Source organism: Eretmochelys imbricata, chromosome 14, assembly GCF_965152235.1.
Source record: "Eretmochelys imbricata isolate rEreImb1 chromosome 14, rEreImb1.hap1, whole genome shotgun sequence".
NCBI classification, from domain to species: domain Eukaryota; kingdom Metazoa; phylum Chordata; order Testudines; family Cheloniidae; genus Eretmochelys; species Eretmochelys imbricata.
Window position 1 is genome coordinate 45,567,453 of NC_135585.1, and position 20,269 is coordinate 45,587,721.

The window sequence follows — 20,269 nt, forward strand, 5'->3', positions numbered from 1 at the left end:
CAGGATAAAAGTGAAAGACTGCACTAACAAGAAAAGGAGTACTTGTGGCACCTTAGAGACGAACAAATTTATTTGAGCATAAGCTTTCGTGAGCTACAGCTCATCGTGAGCTACAGCTGAGCTGTAGATCACGAAAGCTTATGCTCAAATAAATTTGTTCGTCTCTAAGGTGCCACAGGTACTCCTTTTCTTTTTGCAGATACAGACTAACACACCTGCTACTCTGACACCTTCACTAACATGGTAACTTCTGGACCGACTTGATCTCCTAGGGAGCCTGTAACTACTGTGGAGTTTCTAGCACTTTCAGGCAGTACAGTACCTAACGAGTTCTCCATCTCCCCGTCCCTTGGGCTTGTAAGCTGAGTCTGTGCTCTGTTCAGGAGGAATTCTGCTGTATCGACCTGAGCACAGGACGAAGGATCCCCTGGGTGCTGGTTCCTGCTCTGCCCCCCTGGGTGAAACCCACCCACAGCCTGGAGAGCCAGTGCAACCCCCATCCTGACTTAACCCCAAACCTGGGGGGAAGCAGCCTCAGTGCACCATGGATGCGGGAACCCAGCACTGCCAACAGGTGCAAATGGGCTGCATTCAGCCTTCTAATGCTGCAGTCCTATGGGAGTGTGTTTCACCTTCCTAATCCCCGTGCTCTATCTACAGAGAGCCCAGTTGCTGGAGTGAAGTAAATTTCACTCTGGGTGACTGACCAAGTCACTTAGGGATTGATCCAAAACCCTTTGAAGTGACTAGGAATCTTTCCATTTATTTCACAGGGGAACCAAATCAATTCATTAAGAACTATGCTTAGCTTCTGGCAAACAGAGGCTAGGGACACCATCCGAGCCCATCCTGGCTAATAGCCATTGATGGACCTATTCTCCCCATACTTATCTAGTTCTTTTCTGAACCCTATTATAGCCTTGACCTTTACAGCATCCTCTGGCAGAGAATTCCACAGGTTGACTGTGCGTGTGAAGAAATACTTCCTTTTGATTGTTTTAAACCTGCTTTCATTGGGTGACTCCGAGTTCTTGTGTTACCAGAAGGAATAAATAACACTTCCTTATTTACTTTCTCTATGCCAGTCATGATTTTACAGACCTTTATCATATCCCCCCTTAGCTGTCTCTTTTCCAAGCTGAAAAGTCCCAGTCTTATTAATCGCTCCGCATATGGAAGCCATTCCATACCCCAATCACTTTTTTTGCCCAATTTTTGTTGCTTTTTTCTGTACGTTTTCCAATTCAAATAAATATTTTTTGCTAAGGGGTGACCAGATCTGCATGCAATGTAGTTACTGGAAAGGATTCCATGGCTGTCTCACTGAAGGAGGTACACAGGAGTAGCTAGAGATGTGGGCTCGGAACTTCAGTCACAGGTCTTTAGATGTTGCTGTCTATGTGGCTCGTGTGCTGGATATGTCTAGTAACATGGAGAAGGAATTGGTGCTTTGTACTGGAGTGGGTCAGGAACAAGAATGTCCTTTTTGTGAGAAATTCCATTTTTATTTTTTGTACTGAATCAGAATGAAAAAAACCCATCCTGCAATGGTAAACAAAAATTAATAATTTGGGGTGAATTGAAATGTTTCATTTTGTTGCCGGCACCCAGTGCCGAGAGGCTGAACAACAGCTTGAGTGGTTCGTTACCCGGTGTGCTATACCCAATAATCACAACGGGGTGGAGAAGTAGAAAAGTTTATTTGAAGCTTCAAATAGCTACAGGGAGATTTGAATCTCAAATCCTGCACACAGAGCAGGAAGTTACACAGGCTTTTATACATCCTTTTTCCCAGCATACTTATCCAATAGCAAGCTGCCCCAAGTATCCATATAGCCAGCCAATCCAGTTCCCAGCTAGTTCCCTGGTTCTCTGTATCATTTGTTAAACTATACATAAAGCTGCTTTATTCAGCATTGTTCTTCCATATCTGCCCTGTTTGGCCTTGCTTAGTTTCAGGCAATCTGACTCTGCAGCATATTGTTGCAGATCCTCAGCATAACTGCTGTGTGCGCCTCCAGGCGGGGTGGCCAAGGACACTTGGGCCTAGTACGCAGAGCTGCTGCGAGTGTCTCCAGGCGGGAGGGGGGGCCAAGGACACCTGGGCCTAGTGCGAGGGGGCTTCATCAACACTCGTGGTCTTCCATCCCCTCGAGTTACCTACTGGCCATGCCCCAGTGTCCCCAACAGGGGAGAGCAGATTTCACATTCCTTGACCCGTTTTTTACAGTGGTGAATTTGGTAGGGCCCTGCTCATCACACTTCAATCAAAGATTCTTTTCAATCTACAAAAAACAAACAGCATGAGACCGCACCCAGAAAAGAAATGCCTAATGACTGTGCCAAATTCAATCAGCCCATTCCTGACAAGAAAGAAACGAAACTAAATACCTCTCTGGTCTCCTTCTTGCACTAGAAGCCATGGCTGCTGCAAATCCAGCAAAAACTCTCCAGGACGAAATGACCTGTCCCATCTGTCTGGAGTATTTTAAAGATCCGGTGTCTCTAGACTGTGATCACAGTTTCTGCAAAGCCTGCATCACCCAGTGTTGGTGGGGATTCGCTACGGACATCTCCTGCCCTCAGTGCAGAGAGATCTTTCCCGAGAGGAACCTCCGGCCGAACAGGCAGCTCAGGAATATTGTGGAAGCAGCCAGAGAACTCAGGTTGCAGACAGGGAGGGAACCAGGACCAGAGAGACTGTGTGAGAAACACAAGGAGCCTCTCAAACTCTTCTGCAAAGAGGACGAAATCCGCATCTGCCTGGTGTGTGACAGATCCAAGGAGCACAGAGATCACACCGTGATTCCTGCTGAAGAAGCTGCCGAAGAATTCAAGGTAGGAAATGACCAACTGTTATTTTTATAGCCAGAGCCTTGGGAAACTCACCTTCGCCCAGCATTAGGGTTTTCTTGAGCCCCAGATAGCCACTCAATAAGCCTCCACTGGAGAGGAACGAGGGACTTCAGGCCTAGGTAGGTTTCCCAGCAACTGGGAATCCTCCAAAGGCTTGTGCAGGTGAGAAGTGTGGCCCTAAATAAATATTCTAAGGCTAACATGCTGGAGTGTGGGGGAGTGAGTAACCTGCACCCCACCCCCTCCTGCTTCCTATATGTGGAGTCCTGGGCAGTGAAGGACCCCCCTTCTCTGCCCTTCCCCACTTCCACCATCTCCCAAAGCTATTAACACCATGTCCATGCTGCTCCTGTCCTTGGGGCTAAGGGAGCAGAAGGTGTAGCTGGGGCTGTCCTCTTGGCCCACATCCCCTTCATCATTTTCCTGCAGAGCTCCTCACCCAGACGAGAACCAAGGGAGCTGCGCTGCACCCTCATGAGACGTAGGAGGGCACTGGAGTGGAGCTCCCATCCTGCAGAGCCTAGCAAATCTGTTTGATGCAGGAAGCAGGGACTGAGTTGGAGGGGACAGCAGAGCAACGGGGCATGTAGCAGGGTCATTGCCTCCAGAGTGCCCCCTCCTGGCCTGGGGCTCTGCCTCAGTTTCCCTCTGCAGTTTCCAAAAATAATCCACAAAGGCTTTTTGGGGCTAGTAACACCCCTGCTCTCTCAGCAGCGACTCGCAGGACTTCAAGTCTGGAGTTCGGCCTTATCACCCCAAGGAAGCTCCAAGGCCTCCTCTGCCTTCTCCACAAGCCTCCTCCCTCTGGCTCTCTATAGGCCTCTGTTTTACCTACCCCAGGCCTGGTTGAATCACATGATCCCACCGGTCACCACTCCCCATTTTCCCCACCTGGGGAGGAGAACTGGCATGTGACAGGTGGGGCAGAGACCCCTCTCCCATAATAGGGCCAGCCACCCTCTGACCGGCATCGTCCCTCTTCCACGTCTCCTGAGGGCACAGGGAGAGAGTCCCAGTCCTGAAGATTTCTGTTTGGAAATTTTGGCCGTAGATTTCAGTGCCCATAAAGTTTCCATGTTGACATAAATAACAATAATAATAATAATTCATAATCAATAGAATGTACTGATTTCTATTGCAGTAGCATCTCTGGTCCCCAGTGAGGGATTAGGGCCCCATTGTCCCAGGCACCGTACAGAGAAGTCAGGCAAAGAGAGCTCACAGTCACAGTCTAACGAAGAGGATATGCAGCAGGTGGCTAAAGAAACAACCGGGGGTTGGAGTGGGGGACAAGTAAAGAGCGCTGTGTTTGCATACACTGGCAATCGCGATACTTAGGTCATTGTGGGTGGCCACCATTCCAGATTTCAAAGCTGTCCATTTTCTCTGGTGCAGACTTAGGTGCCCATACTTTTCTATGGGGAATGTTTTAGGTGCTTGAGTGGCAGCAGGCGGAGGAGGAGTCTATGGCCCAGTCTCCCATAGTCGGCGGGTATAATAGGCCGGGGGAGGCTTTAGTCTCCCCTGGCGCAGCCACTGCCAACCTGCTGCTGGATGCCTGGGCCGTGGTGGCCTTGCCTGTGCTCCACCTCTTCCTGTCCATGCTCTTCCCCTTCCCCGAGACCCCCTCCACCCACCACTGCCTGGTGAGTCACTCCTTTCCTCCACTCTACCCCCTCTCTATAGGTCCCCACCGCTCGCTGCGTCCCTCCTCTCCCCGACTTCCTCCCCCTCAAACTTCTCCCCCCCCCACACCACTCACTGTGTCCAAGTATGTGATGCCAGTTTCCTGTTGGCGTAAATCAATGGAGTAACAAGGTCAAACAACTTCAAAGAGTCTGAAAATGAAACACTCCCAGAGTTCATTAATATGTCTCCACTTCCTTAATATCATAAACCTACTGAGTTCTCCACACATCTGCAGAGTGTTTGTTTGTGTTGGAAAAGCCTCCCCCGCCCCCCCCCCCCGCACCTGCCCGCCCGCCACCTCCACTCCTAAAACTAAAAATAACACCACTGAAATCGTTTTCTGTTTCTTCAGGAAAAGATTCAGGCCCATTTGAATACTCTGAGGGAAGAGAGAGAAAAGCTCCTGGGATGTAAAATGAGTGGAGAAAAGAGAAGCCAGGAATATCTGGTAGGTGCCTGTCATTATTAACCTGTATGTATAATGAGCCGGATGGAGGGGCGTTCTGCATCAGAGCAATAAGGAGACGCAGGGGCAATCTAGAGGCCAAATTATATTTTATCTCAATGAGTTGGGGGTAAGGCAGAAATTCGTTCAGTGGGGAATAATCACAAATAAATCAAAACTGCGGGTTTTTTTGCAGGAATTACTACTTAGACTTACACCATAAATGGTTATCAACCTTTTTGCATTTGCAAATTTCGAAGGTGTGGAGGTGTGGACGGACTCCTTTGGAAATCAATTGTCTGTATGTATAGTTGAATTCTGTGCAATCAGTTTTCTTTTGCGGCCCTCTTAGACATCGTCTGGGTCTGCGGACCACAGGTTGAAAATACTGCCATAAACAACTGTAAACTATTATTCTTATCTACTGTATATTAACGACTGTCACCTTAATTAAACTCACTTCATAGGTAACAATTAACACGAATGAAATAACAGAATTTTGAATTAGAAAATCCAACCCAGAACAAACCACCACTGTTACACGTTCACTTCTTATTTCACAGTTCTCTGCCTCTGTCAGCCCAGAGTTTGGAGGACGTTTAGTTATATCTTGATGAATCCTCTTGGGCAATCTTTGTTTACTGTTCTGAGTTCCAGCTTAAATAAAGCCACGTATTCCTGGCTGTGATGTCTTGGGTTCTATCCCTCCGTTCTCTTCTGGCTTACAGTCTCTTTGTGCTCTGACAATTTCTCCATTTCTGTCATTCACCTTGTATGCCTGAGGGTGCTGTCCAGCGATGTTGATTTTCTTACTTTCACAACAGCTTACATCCTCCTTATTTCTTAAGTCAGTTTCTCTTTAAATACAGTTTTTCTTTTATTCTCGGCTATTTCCTTCACCTTTCACTCTTGTGAATGATTGCTTTGTGGCCTTTGGGAATGCAGACTTTTGTCTGCTGCTTCATGATCCTGAGATACTGTGTGGTGTGCGTGTGTGTGTGTGTACGTGTGCACACATCCATAGAGGGCCCGAAAAATCCTCTCCCTAGAAAAGGGCAACATGATCCTCTTTGGATTCTAAGCTTTCATTTCTATTAATGAATTAATTTCCAGCTTTTGTGGCTGTGATAAATGAAGGGGGGGTCTCCGTTTTATGGACACCCAGCCAGCCAGTAGCTGTAAAATCCCTCTTAGTAGCTGTTCTCTAATTGCTCTAACTGTAAAGGGTTAAAAAGTCTCACTGCTATGCCCAGGTAACAGGAAGTGAGTGGGCACCTGGACAAAAGAGCCAATGGGAAGGCTAGAACTTTTTAAAATGGAGAAAAGACTCCCCTTTTGTCTGTCTGTTGTTGTTCTCCCTGGGAGAGGCGGACAGGGCAGCAGCTTTGCTGTAAGAACCTTGGGCCAGGTATGAAAAAATCATCAGTCTCATACCTAGAAACTACTCATTTGAAACCCCAGATATGTAAGTAGATCAGGAAATGTCTAAGAAGATGCGATTAGGTTTATACCTTTTATTCCTTTATGGTTTTTCGACTCCACTCTGCTAACCCCAGGTGCTTTTGTTTTCCTTGTCACCTTTAAGCCGAACCTGAAGAAAGCTGTTCTTGGTGCTTAATCCTTGTAGTGGCTTTTTTCAGAACAGGATTGGATTTTTGTGTGTTAAGAGGTTTGTGCATGTGGTGTTTAATTAGCTGGTGGCAACAGCTGATTTCCCCTTTCTTTCTCAGCTCTTCCCCGGAGGGGGGTGAAAGGGCTTGAGGGTGCCCCACAGGAAGAATTCCCAAGTGCACCTTCCTGGGCTCTCAAAGGGGTTCTGCACTTGGGTGGTGGCAGCATCTACCCTTCCAAGGTCAGAGAAAAGTTGTAACCTTGGAAATAATACAAGCCTGGAGTGGCCAGTATTAATTTTTAGAATCCTTGCGGGCTCCTACCTTCTGTACTCCAAGTGCCAGAGGGGGAATTAGCCTGGACAGTGGCTGTAATAAACATTTTCCCAATGTGAAATGAATGTATCCAATGCAGAGCTCTCTGCCTGAGTCTGCAGTTTTTTGTGTCATGGTTTCATTTGTTTTTTTTCTCCCCACCTGTCTCTGTCAACATGGTTCTGAGTAGAGCTCAGCAAATACCAGATCTGTTTCACTGGCTGACTATTAAAAAGAATTGGGTTGAATCAAAGCTTATTTTTTTATAAAAATTTCAGCAAATTACAAATTTGTCTTTTTCTTGGTCAAATGAAATGTTTCATTTTGACAAAATCAAAATATTTTGTTTCAGTTTAGACCATTTTAAAATATATATATATAATTATATAAAAACAAGGACATTTTCAAACATGAAGTAATTTGAAATATAAAACCCTGGGAAAAAATTAAAACAAGAAAATGTTTTGATTTTTCATTGATTTCTTTTTGTAACAAAACAACTGGGTGACAGTGACAGGAATTAACAAGCCATTACCCTATGATCCCACTGAGAGTTACCAAAAGCAACTACAGCATTTGCTCAAGAAACTTCCTGAAAAAGCACAAGATCAAATCCGCACAGACACACCCCTGGAACCCCGACCTGGGATATTCTATCTACTACCCAAGATCCATAAACCTGGAACTCCTGGGCGCCCCATCATTTCAGGCATTGGCACCCTGACAGCAGGATTGTCTGGCTATGTAGACTCCCTCCTCAGGCCCTACGCTACCAGCACTCCCAGCTACCTTCGAGACACCACTGACTTCCTGAGGAAACTTCAATCCATCGGTGATCTTCCTGATAACACCATCCTGGCCACTATGGATGTAGAAGCCCTCTACACCAACATTCCACACAAAGATGGACTACAAGCCGTCAGGAACACTATCCCCGATAATGTCACGGCTAACCTGGTGGCTGAACTTTGTGACTTTGTCCTTACCCATAACTATTTCACATTTGGGGACAATGTATACCTTCAGATCAGCAGCACTGCTATGGGTACCCGCATGGCCCCACAGTATGCCAACATTTTTATGGCTGATTTAGAACAACGCTTCCTCAGCTCTCGTCCCCTAAAGCCCCTACTCTACTTGCGCTATATTGATGACATCTTCATCATCTGGACCCATGGAAAAGAAGCCCTTGAGGAATTCCACCATGATTTCAACAATTTCCATCCCACCACCAACCTCAGCCTGGTCCAGTCCACACAAGAGATCCACTTCCTGGACACTACAGTGCTAATAAACAATGGTCACATAAACACCACCCTATACCGGAAACCTACTGACCGCTATTCCTACCTGCATGCCTCCAGCTTTCACCCTGACCACACCACACGATCCATCGTCTACAGCCAAGCTCTGCGATACAACCGCATTTGCTCCAACCCCTCAGACAGAGACAAACACCTACAAGATCTCTGTCAAGCTTTCTTACAACTACAATACCCACCTGCGGAAGTAAAGAAACAGATTGATAGAGCCAGAAGAGTTCCCAGAAGTTACCTACTACAGGACAGGCCTAACAAAGAAAATAACAGAACGCCACTAGCCGTCACCTTCAGCCCCCAACTAAAACCCCTCCAACGCATTATTAAGGATCTACAACCTATCCTAAAGGATGACCCAACACTCTCACAAATCTTGGGAGACAGGCCAGTCCTTGCTTACAGACAGCCCCGCAACCTGAAGCAAATACTCACCAACAACCACATACCACACAACAGAACCACTAACCCAGGAACTTATCCTTGCAACAAAGCCCGTTGCCAACTGTGCCCACATATCTATTCAGGGGACACCATCACAGGGCCTAATAACATCAGCCACACTATCAGAGGCTCGTTCACCTGCACATCCACCAATGTGATATATGCCATCATGTGCTAGCAATGCCCCTCTGCCATGTACATTGGTCAAACTGGACAGTCTCTACGTAAAAGAATAAATGGACACAAATCAGATGTCAAGAATTATAACATTCATAAACCAGTCGGAGAACACTTCAATCTCTCTGGTCACGCAATCACAGACATGAAGGTCGCTATCTTAAAACAAAAAAACTTCCAATCCAGACTCCAGCGAGAAACTGCTGAATTGGAATTCATTTGCAAATTGGATACTATTAATTTAGGCTTAAATAGAGACTGGGAGTGGCTAAGTCATTATGCAAGGTAGCCTATTTCCTCTTGTTTTTTCCTACCCCTCCCCCCCAGATGTTCTGGTTTAACTTGGATTTAAACTTGGAGAGTGGTCAGTTTGGATGAGCTATTACCAGCAGGAGAGTGAGTTTGTGTGTGTATGGGGGTGGGTTTTTGGAGGGGGGTGAGGGAGTGAGAGAACCTGGATTTGTGCAGGAAATGGCCCAACTTGATTATCATGCACATTGTGTAAAGAGTTGTCACTTTGGATGGGCTATCACCAGCAGGAGAGTGAATTTGTGTGGGGGGGTGGAGGGTGAGAAAACCTGGATTTGTGCTGGAAATGGCCTAACCTGATGATTACTTTAGATAAGCTATTACCAGCAGGAAAGTGGGTGGGAGGAGGTATTGTTTCATATTCTCTGTGTATATATAAAGTCTGCTGCAGTTTCCACGGTATGCATCTGATGAAGTGAGCTGTAGCTCACGAAAGCTCATGCTCAAATAAATTGGTTAGTCTCTAAGGTGCCACAAGTACTCCTTTTCTTTTTGCGAATACAGACTAACACGGCTGTTACTCTGAAACCAGGAATTAATAAAACGTTTCAAAGTTGACAAATCTGCATTTTCCCTGGAAAAAAATTTTAGTGCAGAAAATATTACCCAGCTCTAGTGCTGAGTCCTGCCTCCTGCTGCTTTGGATCTGTGTGTCCGAGGCCATCAATAACGCATGATCCAAACCAGGTCAGACATGGCAATGTGGAAAGGTGTGAGAAAATCCTCTCTCTAGTAACTACAGGATATTGTTCACTGTAAGATGATTTAGAATTTGTAAAGACTTTCTCCCTCCTGCACACTCAGCGCTCCGTGAAAGGACCCCAGGCTCCAGCCATGTCCATGACCAGCCCTTGCCCTATTTTTGTTTACAGAGAAAGACACGAACCGAGAGGCGGAAGATTGTGTCTGAATTTCAGCAACTGCGGCAGTTCCTGGAAGAACAAGAGCGACTCCTGTGGGCCCAGCTTGAGAAGCTGGAAAAGGAGGTTATGAGGATACGGAGGGAAAGTGTCACTAAACTCTCTGAAGAGATTTCGCGTCTCAGTGAGCTGATCAGTGAGATGGAGGGCATGTGTCAGAAGCCAGTGAGTGAATTCCTGCAGGTGAGACTGAGTGAGAAACATCCCAGGTCCCCACATAGGGACAGGACTGCTCCTAAATTATACGCACAGGGGTCCAGCAGTCAGAGATCTCAGTGTAACTCAGCGTGTGCATTCCTGAAATGTGAATTACTATTGTTGATTGCAGAGTGACAGACAATTTGATATTAGAGATGGAAAAGCCCCATTAGTTCAGCAAACACATGGCCCTGGAGCCAGGGCAGAGCCTCTTTTCCCCATACTTGCAATATCCCTTCTTTGGAATGTTAAGTGTGTGTCAGGTGGGACTGAAATACTCTCTCTCTCTCTCTCCTCTAGGATGTCAGAAGCACCCTGAGCAGGTACATGGCTCTCTCACTCCCTTACACTTCACAATGCTAGGAAAGACCTTGGAGATGATGTTAGCACCGCATCCCCCCAAAGCTCTACAGCAAAATGTGTGGGGAAGGTCACATTTTGGATACAAATCTCTTTGATAAACTTTATTCTGAGGTTCTCACCATTTTATAGAAGACTCTGGAATTATCCATTCAATGGGAAGGACTAACCTCAAATATTTCCTAGAGATGTCACCTCCCTGGGGGACTGTCTGCCTCAGCATTGTGGGGATGGAATATGGGCCTGTCACTGCTGGGGCCCTGGTCACCATTCAGCCCAGGGCAGCAGTACTCAAGAGTCTTTCCTGCCTGACGACTGTTTTGAGACTGTGTGGAATAAGTTGGGGAGTGGGGAGTTGGTGTCTCAGTCTAGTTCTTAGTGGACGATTTCTACAGCACTTCACATGGGAACCTCCTGTCCCTCAGAGCATGGAGGCCAAGGAATGAATTGGCCATAGAGACTCAATTCCCCTTTTATCCCCAGAGCTCGTCTCTTCAGGCCAGAGTTGAAGAATGTTAATGGGATTTTTGAGGGGAAGGTTTAACTGCCATGCCAAGAACTTATAATGTGTCACTAAATGAAATATAACCATGTGACATTGTTTCTGTCCAGGTGTGAGAAAGGGAAGTTCCAGCAGCCAGTGGAGATTTCTCCTAAACAGGATAAGAGACTCAGTGATTTCTCCCAGAAAACTCTTGCTTTAATGGAGACTCTGAGAAAGTTCAAAGGTACCTAGAAGGGATCTAGAATGGGAAATTGGGATAAGCCTCTGGGACTGTTGGAGGAGAATGACTCTGGCCAATTGGTTCATAATTAGATAATGCCTCTATTTAATTGTTGGGTGAGAATGCCACACACGGAGTCCAAGTCACTCAGGTTCATTAACTGAAACCTTTGTTTGTACCAAAGGCATGCCTTGCAATTGCAATTACTATGAAAGTAAGAAATGACAGACATACTGAAAGACGTACTGGCCAGTTGCCTTCTGCTGGGACATAGGTGTGTCATGGTAGATTTCTCCTACGAGGCTCTCATTACACTTACATATTATGACATATTATACACAGCCAACTAAAATATTTATTAGTTTTTTTTCCAATCCTCTTTGAGTGTTATGACTATTAAGTATCTTATATAGCTCATACAATACACATGCACAAACTTTTAAATTTTCAGTGCTTTTGCTGCCCAAGCAATTTCCATGTTATTATTCTCTTTTCTGATTGGTTTATTACCACCGATTATGCATAGGTCACTTTGACCCTTGTCTCCACATGGGGGTTTTTGGACTTTGCTAACTGCTCCTTGGCACTACATTTTAGGTGTCTGTTGTCTTTAAGCACTTTGTGTGATCAAAACACCTCTTTGTCCTACAGAGCAACTTATGAACACGTCACTTAATAACAAGGTCACTTAAGGCAACATTTCCCTTATGTCAAGCAAACAGCTCACCAGGCCAAAGCCAAGTCAGTCAGTACAAACGCACAATCTCAGTCTCTCCAAACTTATGCATGACCCTTGTACCAATTCTCAATACTGAACATAATAACTAGTGGAACACAGACAAATGGAGCAGATGTAGCAGGGCCCAGGTGTCAGGATGTTTCCCATTAATTCATGATTTAACAAAAGTCACAATATTAAGGCCCGTATTTAGTAAAAATGGCCTAATTTGGGGCACCTGAGTTTCTCTCTCCCAACTAGAGAGCTGCAGGGCAGGTGCTCCAGAGCTGTGTAGCATCCACAGCTGCAGGGGGAGTCAGTGGAGCTGCAGGTGCCCAACCCCTCTGAGAACCAGGCCCCAGGTGCCTAAAAGACAGGCCTGTAAATTAAAGGCAAATGGTTAAAGCTGGACCCAGCCCATCATTGGGCTCTGGTCCCATATGGCAACTAGTCTGGGCCAAATGGGCCCTAGGGAAGGAGAAAGCCCCTCCCCCACGGTGAGGGATCCCTCCAGCACAGGAGCCTCTTGTACCTCCTCCCCAGCAGCTGCAGGCACAAGGTGGGTTCCTGAGAGGGCTGGGAATGGGGTGGGAGGGGAGTGGAGCAGGGACAGAGGGCCATGGGCCATGTAAAGCTGGGCCTCTGACACTCTGCACACTGGCCAAGACACATGGGCACCACTGTCAGAGGGAGGTAGCTCTGGCTGGCTTCAGAACTTCCTCAGCCTGGGCCAAGGTCTGCACCGGCCCCTGCAGCCACTGAACAACAGAGTCATAAAATGGCCCCTCCCCTCTCTCCTTTTGCCGGTACGGGGGTGAATCTGGCTCATGGAGCCAACCTTCCCCCTGCCTCAATGTCCACATGGATAAAATGATTTTATTATTATTCCTATTTCTGCCTATGGAGGACGAGGGCCCCGTCATGCTGCTTTCTGTAGAGACGCTGAGTAAACAGACCCAACAGCTAACAATTAGAGCCAGGATTTCACGAAGTCTCAACATCCCGTAGAGATTGTCCTGGGATGGTTGTGAGGCTTCCATTTCTGTGAGATGCCTGAATGAGAGGGGAAAGAGAAAGTTTCAGATTAGTTTATATTAAATATCTGAGGGTGTCTCTGGGCCTCTCTGTTTCTCTGTCATGACTGAAACACAGTTCTAGGAGTTCAGACTGGGAATGCTGCTATAAATAAGAAAGCCTGAAATCTCGTCTCTTTTCTGCTTTCTCCCTCTAGACACTCTGCCGTCTGCACTGGAAACAAGAGGGGAACCTGTACGAGCACACAGACAGGGTGAGAAACCAGAGAAAACATTTTCATGAGATTGTAGCTAAAGTTACCAACCAAACTGACAGAGACCATGACACACAGATCCCTAAAAATAAACACGTTGAACATTGAGGAGATCCCAAGCTGAAGTCACACAAATACTCCTGACAGTTACCTTGGTGCTGAGTTCATGCCCACGCTGATGAACAAAAACACTCTCCCTGAACAGCATCCAACCCCCCTTAACTCTGACCCTGGGGTTTTCATAGACGTTGACAGGACTTTTAATATTATATTGAGAGGAATGAGTGGAGAGCTCTCTCCCCTGAGGACTGACACATCCCTGTCCTTTATCCTGGCTGAGGGGGTTGCTCCCATAGGCGTCTACTTCGTGGGTGCTCGGGGGATGGAGCTCCCACAGAAAAAGAGTTGGTGCTCAACACCCACTGGTGGCCGTTGCTCCCACTCTCCTCTAGCGCCTCCCTCCCGCCTGTGGCCCTTCCAATCAGCTCCTCCCCCTCCCTCCCAGTACTTCCCGCCCACTGCAATCAGCTGTTCAGCAGTGTGCAGGAGGCGCTGCAGGGAGGGGATGGAGCTAGGGCGGGGGGTGTTCAGGGGAGGGCGCAGAATGGGATGAGACGGGGGCAGGAAGAGATGGGGTGGGGTGAGGCCTTGGAGGAAGGGGTGGAGTCGGGGCAGGGACTTGGGCGGAGTGGAGGGTCAAGCACCCCCGTGGAAAATTACAAAGTAGGCGTCTCTGGTTTCCCCTATCGCTCTTCTCCAACATCCTACCTTTCCTTTGGGCAGGGCTTGGCTCTTCCATTGGAGCATCTCACTCTTTCATGGATTGGGGAGGTGCTGTCCTGCTGATGCTGCCCCTCTCCCTTCTCTCTGGGCTAGGGACGGGGCTACCCCAGCCAATGCCACCTCCTACTCTCTGGTCTAAAGTGGCTCTTCCCCAATGCTGCACCTTCCTCTCTGTTCCCTGGCCTGGGGGTGGAGGCTGCATTAGGGGAGGGAGGTTGCCTCTGGGGTTTAAAGCTGGTACCTTCCTCTTCTGCTCCCTCCTCACTAAAAGCTTCTGTTACCTTCCTGGTTGTGTCTCTGATGCTGGGAATGGAGCAGCCCCAGCAGGGGGAGCTGGGAGCTGAAGCCTCTGCAAACAAATGAGAAACCAGTGAAGTGGTTCCTACGATGAAGTGAGCTGTAGTTCACGAAAGCTCATGCTCAAATAAAGTGGTTAGTCTCTAAGGTGCCACAAGTCCTCCTTTTCTTTTTGCGAATACAGACTAACACGGCTGCTACTCTGAAACCTGTCAAACAGTGAGGAACTGCAGTGACATCTCTGCTCAGTCTCAGGTGCCCAGGACAGAGGAAGCTCCCTGGGATCCAGGGCTGATCAGGGCTGCTGGGGAGTGTGAGAAATGGTCCCAGCCTCCCCCAGGGCCAAGCTCTGCCCCTAATGCTCGGATTCTCTCTCTCCCCAGTGAATGTGACTCTGGATCCAGACACGGCTCAGTCCCAACTCGTCCTGTCTGAGGATCGGAAAAGCGTGAGACGAGGAGACACACGCCAGCGACTGCCCAACAACCCTGAGAGATTTGACACTGAGCCCTGTGTGCTGGGCTGTGAGGGATTCACCTCGGGGAGACATTGCTGGGAGGTGGAGGTGGGGGGTGGGACAGGCTGGGCTGTGGGGGTGGCCAGAGAGGCTGTGGGGAGGAAGGGAGCAATCAACCGTAGACCTGACAGGGGGATCTGGGCTGTGGCACGGTGGCCGGGTCAGTTCCTTGCTCTCACCTCCCCTGTGACCCCCCTGCCCCTGAGCTGGACCCCCAGCAGGATCCAGGTTTGTCTGGACTGTGACCGGGGGCAGGTGACATTTATCGATGCTGGTGACGAGGCCCCGCTTTTCACTTTCCCACTGGGCTCCGTCCCTGGGGAGAGAATCCGCCCCTGGCTCCGGGTGGGGTGGAAATCCCAGCTCAGACTGTGTCCCTGAGAGTTGGGCAGGGTGTGTGTGTGTGAATATCCCACTGGGGCCCTGAAATCAGCCTCTCTAGCCTCACACACCCTAGTCTCCATGACTTCTCCCTGTGGACTGTCTAACATGCTGCCTCTCTGTCCCTGGAGGTTGCTTCTGGTCTCATCTCTGTAGGGTGACCAGATGTCCCGATAAAATTGGGACTGTCCCGATTTTTAGTTCTTTGTCCCACGTCCTGACCCATGCACGGTTGGGACACCATTTGTCCTGATATTGCAGCTTTGGCCCCCCCCAGCCGTTTCTTTTCTTTTTTTTTTTTTTTGCTTCGGCAACTCCACCCCGGCTTGCTTCCCCTATGTGTCCCGATCTTTTGTCCGTTTCATCTGGTCACCCTACATCTCTGTGCAGCCCCTGGCCTGTCAAACCATAGAGTACATTGAGTGAGCAAGGTAGAGAAGCCAATGTCATCACTGCCCCAGGGACTGTGCAGCCTCTTTGCCACTGTCCTCTATGATCCAGGAGGACTCTGGGGATCCTGGATCAGACAGTGGCACTGAGACATGGGGGGAACAGCCCACTGGGAATAAAACATGGGATGAAAAAATGAGCTTCTCTAGCCACAGTTATCCTAGCCCCCCTATGGCCTGGGGGATTCCCATCTACCCAGCGCTCTAGCTCATCCCTATGCCCCTGGTGGACCCCTGTCTACACAACTCCTGCCCCACCCCTGCCATACCTCATCTCTTTGGCCCCTGGAAACTTCTCCTCCTTCCTCTGTGCAGAACCAGGGACGTGGGGGAGGAGGGGGAAGAACCCCTGGAGCTGCAGGAGGAGCAGAGGGGCCTTGAGGGGCAGATGTGAGGGCTGCAAGGTCAGAACTGAGGGAGGGGCTGACGGCAGAAGTTATGTGGGGTTGGGGGAAGAATTAACAGCCAGGCTAGGGACAGGCAGAGGTGGGGGTGGCAGGGACACAGACTAAATTAATTACAATTTGGGGGTTTGGGGAGAAACTGGAGGTTCCACAGCAGCAGGGAGCCTGGGAGAGGGAGCCCCAGGGACTGGGGAGTGTGACCTACAGGCCACCAGGGAAGGGATGCTGCGGAGGGAAGGAGTTGTGGGTGGGGAGATGTCACCTGGATGAAGAAGAGGTGGCTGTGTGGAGGGGAGAGTCAGGTACAGGGCAGGTTTAACCAGAAGGGAGAGAAGAAATGCAATGGGAAAAAGTGAAAATAAAGTAATACAAGAGTAAGGAGAGAAGCCTGGGGAAAGTAGGGAAGCTGAAATGAGACGAGTGAAAGCAAAACCATTCTCAGAAGGGAAACGCTCAGTGGGCACTGAGAGGGTAGGGGATAAATTCAGCAGAGAGAGCTGGGCACCTGGAGCTGCCTTTTGTTGACCTAACTCTGGGGTGTAGACAAGACCTTCATTTCAAATGATATCTCACAGGGCGGACTTTGCACAACATTTATCATAATCTTGTAAAAGGGGAGAGCACAGACAAGATGGGAGAGTCACATTGATGCTTTGAAGCCTCTTCACTATGAACTCGGAAACATTTATGATGCCCTAATTGAAATTTCTGATGATACTTACTTTTACTGGATCATCTGGCAATACGGCACGTTCAGATGCAAAAGCTCTTGCAAATGGCCTTTCCAAGTTCAAATTTGTGACTTCACTCATTTTGTGGTATAATATCCTTTTCAAGATTAACCTCACTAGTAAGCAGCTTCAGGAAAAGAACTTGAACATACATTTTGCTATTCAAAAACTGCAGCAAACTAAAAATATTCTGGTGGAATTCAGAAGTGATGAAGGGTTTGAAAGAACACTGGTAGATTCTCTCGAGCTTGCTGCAGAAATAGACTTTCCAACAGAATTTGAACCACAGCCAATTCACATTCAGCAAAAGAAACAGCAGTTTTCATATGAAGGACGAGACACACCCATTCAGAACCCAAAACAAAGGTTCAAAGTGAATTTCTGCTTCACAGTCCTTGATACTGCTGTTCACTCGGTTGATGAAAGATTTCAACAGATGCAGCAGCTAGAGTCAGTATTTGGCTTTCTTTATGATATCCTCAGCTTGCAAAAGAAAACAGCAAAACAGATAAGAGAATTTTGCATAAAACTGGAGCTGGCATTGACTCATGAAAATTCAAAAGACATTGATGCTACAGATTTGTGTAGTGAGCTTCAGGCTTTTTCAAGACAACTTAAGAAACATTCCGCTCCTGAAGAAGTAGTGAAGTTTGACTGTTAAAATAAACTCACAGATAGTTTTCCAAACATTTTTATAGCTCTACACATTCTTTTAACTTTGCCAATTTCCATAGCTAGTGGAGAACGTAGCTTCTCAAAGTTAAAATTGATAAAAACATATCTGCGTTCAACAATATTAAAGAAGTTCTGTATTAAAATCACAAATGAGTTTGATTCCCCATAGTTTAAATTTCAGGGTATTACTAATTAAGAGGTCTCTTGGTTTTTGGTACTGTTTCTCTCCCTCTCTGTGTGAAACTTGCAAGCTGCTAATTGTGTTAGTACATTCTAAGACAGAGTCTGTTCTCAAAGCAATTCTTTGTATCAACAACCACTCACACAGAGAGAGACTCAAAGCAATACTCTGTAACAATAGAAACAGCACCCAGAGACTCCCCGCCCTTTTGTTGTATTCATCTCGCTTTGTTAACAACTGTGATTAAAATAGAGATAGAGGATGTATGTGGATGGTTGCTTGGTGTGGATAATAACTGAATGATCAGGGAAGTGCCAGCCTAAGAATGCAGTGTCCATCGGCTGAAGAAGGCGTCAAGTGGAAATAACCAGAGGACCCCCGGAGGGCAGACTGGAATCCACCCAACAGCCTCAAGGATGGGAGAACCAAAGAACAAGATAACATCCGGCAGCACGGAGCAGTCAGGAACGTGACATCTGCTGATTGATTCAGCAACAGCATGATGAAACAATTCCCATAGACTGGCATAGGAAGAAACTCCTATAAAAATGGACTCTAGAAAGTGAGAACTTTGGGGTCTGATTCTGCAAACCAACTTCCAGGAGCATCAGCTGAGCATCTGACGAGGCCCTGCTCCCTTCTCATATCCAGGCCACCTGGCCAGTGGCTTGGCATGAGCAACTCTAAGGCTGGTAACTATGATAACAACCTTGCAGAACCTGTGTGTGTGTGTTTGTATGAATGAATGTGTGAATAAATATGAGCTTGAATGGAATGTTATAGCGATAACTAACTGCTTACTAACTGCTTACTTACGAAAGCTCATGCTCAAATAAATTGGTTAGTCTCTAAGGTGCCACAGGTACTCCTTTTCTAACTGCTTACTATGATTCTTTCTGTATTCACAATAAATGTGGTATTTTGCCTTTTCCCTTTAATAAGATCCTGCTGGTTTTTATTTTATTGGTATAACATTTTGGTGGAGAATTGTGAAAGGGGGAATACTGGTAAAAAAACCTCAGTTATTGTAAATATTGGTGTGCACACCGCCAGCTCTGTTGATCTAGGCATTTCTATTACGGCTGCTGGCCTCCGAGAAGGTAGCAGGGAAAAACAGGTTAACCAGACCAGACTCTCCTGTTACCTGTGGCGGGGGGAGAAAACCTGGATTTGTGCTGGAAATGGCCCACCTCGATTATCATACACATTGTAAGGAGAGTGATCACTTTAGATAAGCTATTACCAGCAGGAAAGTGGGGTCGGGGGAGAGAAAACCTTTTGTAGTGATAAACACCCTTTTTTTTCATGGTCTGTGTGTATAAAAACATCTTCTGTATTTTCCACAGTATGCATCCGATGAAGTGAGCTGTAGCCACGAAAGCTTATGCTCAAATAAATTGGTTAGTCTCTAAGGTGCCACAAGTACTCCTTTTCTTAATTCAAAGTTGCAAAACTGACAGACCTTTTTGCTAGACACAGGTAATTAGCGTTGTTTGGCTTTGGGATTTGGCATTTAACCATTACAAGGTAACTCAATCCTTTACAAAATTTAAAATGTTTTTAAGTTGTGGCTGCAGCAGGGCAGTCAAAATCAGGAGAATAGAAAAAAAAATTGGATTCTTTTTGTTTGGTTGGTTGGTTTTTGTTTTGTAAGAAAATAGCAGATGAGAGCTGTAGTAAAAAAAATAAATAAATAAGAAGTTAAAAAAAGACAGTGCTCCTCTGAAGCAACAGCAGGGGTGAGGTGCACAAAACAAAAAGAAGCAATGTTAGAAACAGTGAGCCTTAAAATGGCTCTGAGTAATCAGACTGTCACTTTGATAAAGGTACATGAAAACTCTGTAAGCAAAAAAAAAAAAAAAAAAAGAAAAGAAATAGTTACACCTTATGTAAAAATGGATCTGGATCATGTTATAGAAGTTAAACTATAGAAGGAATGTGCATTTGCCCCGGAACATGTATATTGTAGAAGGGGCAAAAGAAATGCAAACATACCATGCTACTTAATTAAAATGCTATTCGGGCTCCAAAGGGAGCCATAATAGGTTGGGTTTTCTTTTTCAGGTTGCTGTGTGTTTTGGAAGCAGAAGTTAAAAGTGATCAAAACTCTGGTGAAAGTTGATTGTGTCTCTTTTAAGATAGAGTCTCTGAGCTGCTGAGGGCTTTAAATCCAAAAGCAGGAAGCGTCTGTGAAAATGCAAATGTCCTAAATGATAAAGGAAGGAAAGAACTAGCAGCACAAAGGAGCTGCAGATAAGGGACACACCTGGTCAGCAAACAAAATGTCTAAATAAAAGGCATGGGATAACAAGATAATTTTAATAAATTTAATGATAATAAGAACCCCTGTAACAACGTATAGTGTGTATGATTTTTTGAAAAACCCTTTAAGGTCGTATGGTAATGATGCTTCTCAGCTATTACCTGTAAATAAACTTAAAGCTTAACACAGCAGGAAAAACATTATAAACTTGGTCTGCT

At 46.7% G+C, this 20,269-nt stretch overlaps 1 protein-coding gene across 1 annotated transcript; it reads left to right on the top strand.

Annotated features, from left to right (window-relative positions):
* Window positions 1-2,421: 2,421 nt before the first annotated feature.
* On the top strand, window positions 2,422-15,348 carry LOC144275271 (zinc finger protein RFP-like). The gene is made up of 7 exons (XM_077834468.1): window positions 2,422-2,838; window positions 4,898-4,993; window positions 10,034-10,264; window positions 10,580-10,602; window positions 11,252-11,367; window positions 13,314-13,370; window positions 14,834-15,348. Exons 1-7 carry the CDS (start codon window positions 2,422-2,424, stop codon window positions 15,346-15,348), a joined length of 1,455 nt encoding a protein of 484 aa, XP_077690594.1.
* Window positions 15,349-20,269: the final 4,921 nt, after the last annotated feature.

Excerpts from the sequence above, each read along its gene's own strand:
- LOC144275271 (XM_077834468.1), top strand. The coding sequence starts at position 2,422 with ATGGCTGCTGCAAATCCAGCAAAAACTCTCCAGGACGAAATGACCTGT. Across the intron at positions 10,265-10,579 it reads CAGTGAGTGAATTCCTGCAG|GATGTCAGAAGCACCCTGAG; the intron begins GTGAGACTGAGT and ends TCTCTCCTCTAG. Across the intron at positions 13,371-14,833 it reads TGTACGAGCACACAGACAGG|TGAATGTGACTCTGGATCCA; the intron begins GTGAGAAACCAG and ends CTCTCTCCCCAG.